General features: G+C 35.3%; 1 protein-coding gene across 1 annotated transcript in view; it reads left to right on the top strand.

Annotated features, from left to right (window-relative positions):
* The window catches only part of SMAD2 (SMAD family member 2), a 103,364-nt gene extending 97,698 nt beyond the window's left edge, over positions 1–5,666 (top strand). The window contains exons 9-11 of the mRNA XM_012642634.1: positions 1,512–1,649; positions 1,830–1,974; positions 5,104–5,666. Coding sequence (XP_012498088.1) covers positions 1,512–1,649; positions 1,830–1,974; positions 5,104–5,227 — 407 coding nt within the window. The 3' untranslated portion in view covers positions 5,228–5,666. The remainder of the gene's footprint in view (positions 1–1,511; positions 1,650–1,829; positions 1,975–5,103) is intronic.
* Positions 5,667–10,660: the final 4,994 nt, after the last annotated feature.

The following is a 10,660-nucleotide window of genomic DNA, read 5'->3' as shown; positions in this document are numbered from 1 at the left end:
TACTAATGCTTGAACATCATTGTCATCATCTTAAAATAACTTCTTTTAATAATAGTTTGCTTCTATTTTTTTAATTATTATTACCCATCACCTCCTGTGAGAAATAATGTTGATTACCAGAGTGATTTTTGATACTGCAAAATGATAGTGACTGTAATCTTGGTTTACTTGGTTTCATGTGGAGGTTAGATTATCTTTGTCCTTTTGATTTCTAGTGTAATAGGTGGTTTTGATCAGAAAATACAGCCTGAAAAATCTCTACTTTTTGGACTCAGTGTTTTTCTAATGGGCAAGTACATGATTGATTATTTTACAATATTGTATAATTGTAGAACCAGGGTACCAGGTTCTACATTTATCTATTAAATCTGGCTTGTTTGTTGTTTTGTTAATTTTGTTTTGCTGTGTAACAAATTACCACACACTCAGAGGCCTAAAACAAAACAAATTTATTATCTCTCAGTTTCTGTGGGTCAGGAGTCCAGGCATGGGCTAGGTGGCCTTCTCCTCAGGGTCTAACGAGGGTGAAATTGAAGTATTAGCTGGACTGCGTTTTCATCTGGAGTTTGAGGTCCTCTTCTCACCTCACACTGTTGTGGCAGAATTCAGTTCCTTGCAGTTGTAGCACTGAGGTCCTCATTTCCTTGCCACATGGTCCCCACTGTCTTCAAAGCCAGCAATAGAGTATGCCTCTTGTGTTGAATCACTTTAGCTCAGGACTGTCTAGCCCATTTTAAAGGATTGTCTGATTAAGTCAGGCCCACCAAAGATAATCTTCCCTTGTTAGGGTCGACTGAGTATATCTGAAAAATTCCTTAACGGTAGCACCTAGTGTTTGATTGAATCACAAAGGTATGTGCGCACCAGGGCTGAGACTTTTAGGTGCCATCTTAGAACTCTGCCTATCACAGGTTTTAAAAATCCTTATATCTCATATTATTTTGTGTCTTTGACCTGTCAAATTCTGAAAGAAGTATATTAAAATCTCTGTAATTTTTTCTTACCTAATTCTGCTTATACATTTAGAGATTCAGTTGCCACCATAACATACGGTTTTTACAAGGACAAATGACTCTAAATCTCTTGATTTTTTTTTTATATCTTTTTTTCTTAACTTTAGTGGATTCTTTAATGAAAGACTGTTGTAATGAAGATATATTTATCCAATTTCTTCAAAATTAACTTAATTTCTTTAACTTATTTTAAAATAATGTATAATTTGTATGAGACTATTTTGCTATTCATGCACTTTTCTTCATTGTTTAAATACTTTTGATAAGCATATATTACTTTTAAAAATCAATAAATTTAAAAAACACTTGCAAAAACATAAAATGATATATTTCAAAGTTAGACTTCAGAAAAACACAAAATGTTATATTTCAAAGTTAGACTTCAGAAAAACATAGGTATGGAAATGCCTTATATCATTTTAGAATTCCTCTATGACTTCCAGAGTCACACTAAAATAGTAAATGTTATAAACTAATCCTTTATGTGTTTTATTTTAGGAAGAGGAGTGCGCTTGTATTACATAGGTGGGGAAGTTTTTGCTGAGTGCCTAAGTGATAGTGCAATCTTTGTGCAGAGCCCCAATTGCAATCAGAGATACGGCTGGCACCCTGCCACAGTGTGTAAAATTCCACCAGGTATGGATCGAACAATGTAGATAAACCTATCACATCAACTTGCTTAGTTTTTCTGGTTGCTAATTGTAGGAATTAGGAGATGATTGCATGCTCATATTCTAGAACCTATAGCTCTTTTATAATTTTTTCTCAATAATGATACTCTTTTTACATAGTTTCTTTTACTTTTTTCAATCATAGGCTGTAATCTGAAGATCTTCAACAACCAGGAATTCGCTGCTCTTCTGGCTCAGTCTGTTAATCAGGGTTTTGAAGCCGTGTATCAGCTAACTAGAATGTGCACCATAAGAATGAGTTTTGTGAAAGGTTGGGGAGCAGAATATCGGTATGACATACATATTTAGTTCAGTTTTCACAATATAATTTCTTTTTATCTCATTCTTTGCATCTTCTGGAGTTCATTTTTATCTGTATATTGAGGTAATGGAATCAGTAGATCTTTGTGTAAAATGATGAAAGAAAGTTGGTGGCCTCTGGATTCAAAACTATTGCATGTTACTGGACTGGCATTATAGCAGATATGATTAAAACATATAGGTATGTATTTTAATGTAAGGCACAGTGTTATACCATAAAAGGGGTGATGGCACATGATCTGGTCTAAAAGATCAGTAGGATTTAAGTATTCATAGATGGTGGTGGTGAGCAGGATGGGAAGTGATAATCCTGACAATAGAATAGCAGTTTAATGTGGTGTATAGAAAGTAGAGAAAAATGAGGCTGAACAAATAAGTTGAGGTGAGTTGAATATAGGTGAAGAGGTGGAACTTTATTCAGGAGTAGAAGGGGTACTTGCTGCAAGCACTGTGCTGCGTTTTAAATGCAGTATCTAAGAATTACTGTTTCTGTTGTTACTCCTTTCCGTATAAGGTTTAAATATGTGAAATTGCAATCTTTGTAGGTAACAAATGATTCAAACTAATACATAATTGAAAATAGGCTTAGAAAAGTTTGATAATTTGCCCAGGGTCACATTGTAAGTGTTTGAGATGGAACTGAGAGACAGCTCTCCTAACTCTTACCTCTTCTCTAAGGATAGTAGTGACAATTGCATAACTGAGTTTTACGAAAACTAATGTGTCAGCAGTGGATGAGATAGACTAGGTTATTACTAAATTAACTAATTGATTGGATTCCACATCAGAGAGAGGGAAGACTTCTTCACCATATTAAAGGATAGAACTTAAGTAAAATACTTAGTTTTTCTTTACTTTGATTGCTTACTCTCTCTGCATGCCTGCTTAGGAAATATTCATATAGTATAGTAATTGTATTCCTGCTTCATCCAGCAATTTGGTCCCTTCAGAATTTATTTCATTTGATTTGGACTTGATTCCCTATCTTAAACAAGTTTTGTGAGACATCTGACTATTGAGATGGTAAAGTTTGAGGTCTGCTTGTTGAATAATACTTTTATATATGAATCTCTATATCCTAGAATGAAGACTTGTCACTATTTTGTCTGACTTACATTGGTCAAATAATTCATTTTGTGATTTTGCTATGGTTCTCTTTTGATCAGTACCTTTTCGAGATGTGATACTTTCAAAGAATGGTGAATGCTGTTTTTCAAAACTTTGGACTTCACTCAATCTGAGTTGATAGTAAAATCAGATTCAGTGGTACATCTGATAGGAAGTTTTCAGGTCAGACTTTTTCTTTTCCTACAAAATGTTAGAATAATGCAGAGAATATGGTTGGAATTTAGTGGAATTAAGAGTGAACTACATAGGACAGGGAGAATTCCATATATATCTATAGGTCTTCTGCTAAGAATAGTTTTATTTTTTTTAGTTGGTAGAGAGAAATATACTGCCCATCATTCACTGTGGACTGTATCATTCTTTAACACAGAGATAAATTAAAATCTATAATTATAAGCGGTAATATACAGTATGTTTTTATAGGTATTTGTAGTCAGGTACTTTGGATAATCAAGTAGTTTACTATAACATTTACAAATCAAAATGTCAAATACCCACATATCTGTGAACTGTGGGTAGCTACCAGGAACTTTTTGTCTTTAATGATGCTGAAGCTGAGAAGGTAGACTTGATGGTTAGGTTTCTAAAACCATTATTCAGTTTTGTCAGTGCCAACTTGATTGTCGGCATAACAACTAGGAAATATAGTAAACAAGGAATTTACATGTGTGAAGAATTCATTTTAAATTGAGAAATATGTCTGAGTTACGTGAACGGAAGTGAGTAAACAGTTAGGAGGGATGGATCATGTTTCAGGTACAGTTGTGCCCGAGTAAGTGTAGTGGCAGTCTTCTTCAACCTACTTTCTTTCTGTGACCTAGATTAAGAATTAATTCTGAAGGGGAAGTGACAGGGGGAGGGGAAGGTAGCCTGTACCATTATTAAGCTATCTACCACAGTGGTCACTAGAGTTTGCACCCTCCGGGAAATTTTGGGAAACAGGGAACCTACAGAATTATCCCACCCAGGGGAGAAGGAAGTGCTGGCTGTGTAAATGTCAGTTGGTTGAGGGCTGCTCCTGGGGATGTTAATTTCCTGACACCTTTAGCCTACTACACATGTGGGCACGACAGAGAAGTTCTTGGGCATAGAATTCAGATACTTGCAATTGGAAGTTGGCTAGAGCACGGTGAAAAATCTGAAGGGTATAGTGGGGGCACTAACACTATCTGCTACAGAAAATCACATCCTTGGGAATAGTTTTAAGCTGTATTGTGCTTGTGTTGCTTGGAGATGAAGACTTGATAATGGACTTTTCTCGTGTTTGAAGGGCTGTTACTTTGTAGAAACAAGCAGGGTTATTGACTTATTCTATATAGCAAATAAGACAGAACTAAAATCAATGCATAGAAGTGACAAGATCACATTGAATACGTAATTCCCAGAGAGTAGCCTTTTTTCTTGAAGCACTAGAGGTGTTTTTTATTAAAAGCCTGAATGATGTTGCTAAAAAGAATGTTATTCACTGGCTTTCTCAGGGTAAGTTGAACTCTAACATTCTCTGATAAGGATTTAGCTTGGGTCAAAGTTGTGTTTTTGTTTTGGTATACTTTTAAATTTGAACTATGTTCCATTTAGACTCCATTTGATATTTTAGTGTTCACTGTTCTGTGGTTGATTTAATTAATAAGTAGGGTGACCATATGTCTCTCTCAGTTTGCTTGGGACAGTCCTGGTTTATATCTCTCCTTATAGCCTGATTATTAATAGTGCCTACATTCTGTCTCAGAGGTGTCCCATTTTGGACGAATGGATAAATAATAAGGTCACCTTACTAATTGTAATTTGATGGGAAATGAATACTTTTGTAGATCCCTTAAAAAGAAAAAAAAGACACTGGAAGTACTTTGAGGATCAACCATTTTCAAAATAATAATCAGATGTCCACAATTTATTATTCCAAAGAAATTAGATTTTAGTGTATACAACCTTTTAATTTCATAATCCTTTTTTTGTATTCTTTGAAACAGAAGGCAGACGGTAACAAGTACCCCTTGCTGGATTGAACTTCATCTGAATGGACCTCTACAGTGGTTGGACAAAGTATTAACTCAGATGGGATCCCCTTCAGTGCGTTGCTCAAGCATGTCATAAAGCTTCGTCACCAATCAAGTCCCATCAAAAGACTTAATGTAACAACTCTTCTGTCATAGTATTTGTGTGTGGTCCCCATGGACTGTTGACTATCCAAAAATTCAAGAGAGAAAACAGCACTTGAGGTCTCATCAGTTAAAGCACCTTGTGGAATCTGTTTCCTATATTTGAATATTAGATGGGAAAATTAGTGTCTAGAAATACCCTTCCATAAAGGAGGAAGAGAAGATTTTAAAGACTTAAATGATGTCTTATTGGGCATAAAACTGGGTGTCCCAAAGGTTTATTAATAACAGTAGTAGTTATGTGTACAGGTAATGTATCATGATACAGTATCACAGTATTGTGCTGTTTATATACATTTTTAGTTTGCATAAATGAGGTGTGTGTGTGCTGCTTATCGATCTAGGCAAGGCCTTTATAAAGTTATAGTACCTAATCTGTTATTCCCACTTCTCTGTTATTTTTGTGTGTCTTTTTTAATATATAATATATATCAAGATTTTCAAATTATCATTTAGAAGCAAATTTTCCTTGTAGAAAAACTAATTTTTCCGCCTTTTACCAAAAATAAACTCTTGGGGGAAGAAAAATGGATTAACTTTTGAAATCCTTGACCTTAATGTGTGCAGTGGGGCTTAAACAGCCATTCTTTTTGTGTTTTTTTTTTATTTACTGCTAAATGTTATTATAAGGAAACCATACTGAAAATCTTTCCAAGCCTCTTGTCTCCATTCCCACTTTTGTCCTGATACCAAAACAGCGTAGCATGACATCATCACCAATAATAGTTGCACTGATATTGCTGGCACCAGTTAATTCTGGTGTACAGTAAACATTCATACAGAGTAAGTCCCCTTGTCTTACACCAAATTTCAACAGGTGATAATTGACTTGTATAACCTAGCAGTCTATTGATTTATCCTTCCACCTCATAAAAAATGCACAGGTGGTAGTATGATTATTTTCAGGGATATGCTAGAATTGCTTCAATATATTTATCCTTTTTTAAAAGCTAATCTATAAATATAAATACCCTTTTTTAAAGGGTATTTTAAAATATTTCAACAGCAGACCTTCTGCTCTTTGAGTTGAATAGTTCCATTCGATTTAGTTACCAGATTGTATTATGAAGTGAACCTTTTGTAAATATAATTGTTTCTGCAAAATACCTAGAAAAGTAATGCTAAGGTATGATCAGCAGATAAGGGTCATCTGTTTTTAAAGTATGTTGTATTCAATTTATAAATTGAATGTTATTCTATATAATTATGAATTTAGAATTTTAAAAATTGGGGAGAAGCCATTTAGCAAGTTTTTTAGCTTATTACCTGCAGTCTGAGCTGTTCTTAACTAATCCTGGATATGTGGTTGACCATATTTTATGCTCTGCAGTGCGAGGAGATTCCAGAAGCTCTGTTGGTAGTCCATTCTGCAGCAGATAGTTACTATGTCTAATGTTGACTCATTGCAGTTTAAACATTTCTTGTTTGCATCTCAGTAGAAATGGAAAATAACCACTCCTGATCCTCTTTTCGTAAATTTTCATATTTTTGAAGATAGATGTCTTTGGTACTTGTTCTTGGAAATCATATTCACCTGTATCTAAAAGTATCATTTCGATATTTTCGGCATTTGGTTGTTTTCTATTGGAAACTCCCCACTTTCCTATATTTGTGTGTATATGTATGTGTTCATGTAAATTTGGTATAGTAATTTTTTATTCATTCGACAAATATTTATTGTTCACCTCTTATGTGCCAGGAACTTTCTTAGCCTTTGGGTAAAGGTGAACAAGACAACTACAGTTCCTGCCTTTGCTGAAACAGCAGTTACACTAACCCTTAATCATCTTACTTGTCTATGAAGGAGATAAACAGGGTACTGTGCTAGGGAATAACAGATGGGATGCTTCAGGTAGGACATCAAGGAACACCTCTAAGGAAGTGATGCTGGAACTCACACCTGCCATTGAAGGAGCAAGCAACGTGAAGAGCCAGGGGAGATAAGCATTCCTGGCGAAGAGAACAGCATCACATGCAAAGGCTCATATACTAAAGGAAACTCATGAGTAGGTATTAATGCTTTATAAGAAACCTCTATACAAATCCAAACTTGAAGATCAGAATGGTTCTACAGTTTTATAATATGTTGAAGGTGGCCTTATTTTGTGATAGTCTGCTTCATATCATTCTCACTAATACATGTTCCTCCTCAAACCTTTGCTGTAAAAATTTCTCATTTGCACCAGATCAGTACCAGTTAATTTAACAACCCTTTCCTGTGCAAACTCTCACCATTTTAGTGACCTGCTGCTTGCTTCCGGGCTTCTTGCTGCCCACTGTGACTTCTGCCCATCCTGTGATTAGAGTAAATGTTCCAGGTATTACCACTTTCAGGCTGGCTGGAGATGATGAGTGGCGCCTCTGCCCTTTGGAAGTTTTTACTTAAGAACTTGTAGAGATATTAGGGAACAGTTCTGGGGGCATAGAACAACTTTGAAAGTGGTAGAAGATCCTGGCAGTTAACTCCTGCCTTGATATGCTAAATGAAGCAGTGTCTACTATGGCATTTCAATAGTGGAGCACATCTCTGCAATTCTGATGTGATTTTTCTGTAAAATAAGAAATTCGGACTCCTTGGAAATACCTGTTGTGTTGAGTAGTTATACCTGTTGAGCAGTCGACTTCATCATGGTGGTGAATACATTGCTGTGGATATGTTTAATGCTTTTTAATGAGATACTGGTTTTTGCATTTTATCTACTGTGGCCTAATTTTTATTGATATCCCTCCCCTTTCTAGGTGTGGTTTTCTTTCTTTTAAGTGATAGGGTCTCCTCTTTGTTGAATTTTGTCTTTATTAAACTAACAACATTATTTAGAATTTATCCTCCACAGTATGGTGATTTTCTCAGTTAAACAACCTGAGAACTGAATGACCATGCTTTCTATCACATTTCTAAGACGAATGGTGGTTTTCCCAGTGGGTTCTACAGAAATACGCTGGGGGCTGGCTTGGGGGCTTGGAGGCTGGTGAAGCTTCCATGTCTTTGATCTAACCAGTGTCAGCTTCATTGTTATTCTGTATTCAAGTCCTACATAAGACTGTTTTTTGAAAAAAAAGAGTTTGATTGTTTTCTAAAACAGGTTTGAAAAGCCTTTATAATCAGTGGCTAAGAAAATGTAACTGGATTTAGACCAGCCTTTTAGAATACCACTGATTGTGCTCTTTTCATCCTACTTTCAAGAAGCTTTCCTGATTAGGTTTGCACTATACCCATTATATACTGATTATACATTATGATATACATTTAGTCAATGAACATTTGTTGATGCCTATTGTTTACTCCGCCACTGTGATAAATTTTGAGTAATGAAAAGATGAGTAGGATGTGGTCCTGACCCTTGAGCTGTGCTTGGTCTTGTGAAGTCAAGACCTATCATTTTGCCAGAAGGAAATCCGCCTAACTTTTCTTGAAAGCTAAATATTCTTATTCTGAGTATATATGTACAAATTGTTTAATTTCTAGTTATAATTTTTACCTAAACTATATTCAGTTTTGCTTGATTCATCTATCTTTTTAAACATTATCAGATTTTCTCCTTTGTTGAAGTTATTTTAATTTCACTTTATTTGTGCCTTTATTGTCAGTTTCTTCAAGACTAAGACTTTGAAGGTGAAAAACAATCAGTCCTAGTGTCTTACTAGTTGAAATAAAACAAAAGAGAGTATATACCCAGTTGGTTTCTCTACCTCTTCCTAAAGCTACCCATATATACCCTTAAGATCCTTCTTTTTTTTTTTTTAATTGCTAAATACTTTGGGAATTTATTCAGTATTAGGCACCCTCCTTGTCTGATGGTAGAATAGGTTGGCATATAAAGTAACACAAGGCAATCATCACTTAAAATCTGTCTTCATATACAGTCTTTGCTTTAAAAGGTGAACATTCCAGTTTCCCAGTTTGGCCCTCTTTCCATGCCAAGGCCTCCCACCCCCACCCCACCCACAAGTATCTCTTTAGATAACTAAGTAATCTGTGGACATGAGCAATGAGTGATCTTTTTTCTTACTCTGATCTAGGGCTTTGATGTTTAGACATATCAAATGTTTTCTTTCTGTTCTTCAACTGAATTTTATTCTTCCTCTCTTCTCCTGACAACATGTGTACAGGTGGTACTTGCTGGTTGCCCTTTCTCCTGTCAGCCATGTTTTTTCTGCACATATCAGAATGTTTCTCTCCTTTGAACTTACTAACCAAAAAAAGGAGGGTGCTTTTCATGCCCAAGTCCTAATTTCTTTACCATGAAGGTTGATAAGCTCAAATTGGTCAGTCAATTAAATCCTAAAAATTGCTCAGAAATTCTTTCCAGTTAAATGTCTTTGTGACTGGCAGTTGACATAAATTATCAGATTCTATTTTAATTTATGTTGAAGCCAATGAACTTTTCTGGCAGTTGCAGCCAGTGTTTTCCCTATAATACCAGCCCTGTTTCCATCTTGAAGCATATTGGATTGTTACAACATGTATTTAGTACAATCAGGAGCAATGATGATAGTGTGTGGTCTCCAGAGGTAGTCAGAGTCCTGCTGTTGAATTCCTTTTATACCTTCCTTTTCAAATTTTCATTAATGTTTTGTTTGTGTAGACTATGTTTTATATGTGGTGATTGAAGGGCAAATTATTTCTTGGAGTAAAATTCTTGTTTTGAGCCTCACAACCAGGAAATATGAGCTGTACTCAATAGCCTCATGATAGTCTTTATGATAAGAATTTGTCTCATATGTTCATGTAATTTCTTGAGTAGGAGCTATTTTATCTTGGATGTTATAGCTAACTTAATATATAGCAGAACTGCCTCAATCTTTTTAGTAGAAAATAAAGTATATAATGTATGTATGAAATTATATATATACACACACACACATAGAAAACTAACAGTCGGGGTCATTTTAACAGTGTTAAATGATTCCATTGTTTATATCTCACATCTCAGTAAAAAGTTCTTAATTTGCTTGTAGGCATTTTCCTTTTATGGACAGACCACCAGAATAGATTTTTTTTTTCTGCCAGAGTCCTAATTTGGCAGTTCAGTTAGTATGCCATTTTTAGGCAACTTGACAACTAAAGAATCATAACCAGAATTCATTAACATCAAATAAAGGTCTGTCATATACCCCTTCACTAAATTATTACACATCCAATGGTCTCTGGAACATACTAACTTAGGGTTGACTTTTCTTCCTTTCTTCCCTTCCTTTCTTCCTTTCCTTTCTTCTCTCCCTCCTTTCTGTCTTCCCTCCCTCCCTCTCTTCCCTTTCCTTTTCCCTTTCTCTTTCCCTTTCCTTTTCTCTTTCCCTTTCCCTTCCTTTTCCTTTTTTCCCTTTTCCCTTCCCTTTCTTCTTCTTTCCCCCTCCTTCCTTCCTTCCA

This window comes from Propithecus coquereli, unplaced genomic scaffold (genome assembly GCF_000956105.1).
Source record: "Propithecus coquereli isolate 6110/MARCELLA unplaced genomic scaffold, Pcoq_1.0 Scaffold181, whole genome shotgun sequence".
Lineage (NCBI taxonomy): Eukaryota > Metazoa > Chordata > Mammalia > Primates > Indriidae > Propithecus > Propithecus coquereli.
This window is presented reverse-complemented; position numbering and strand designations above follow the sequence as displayed.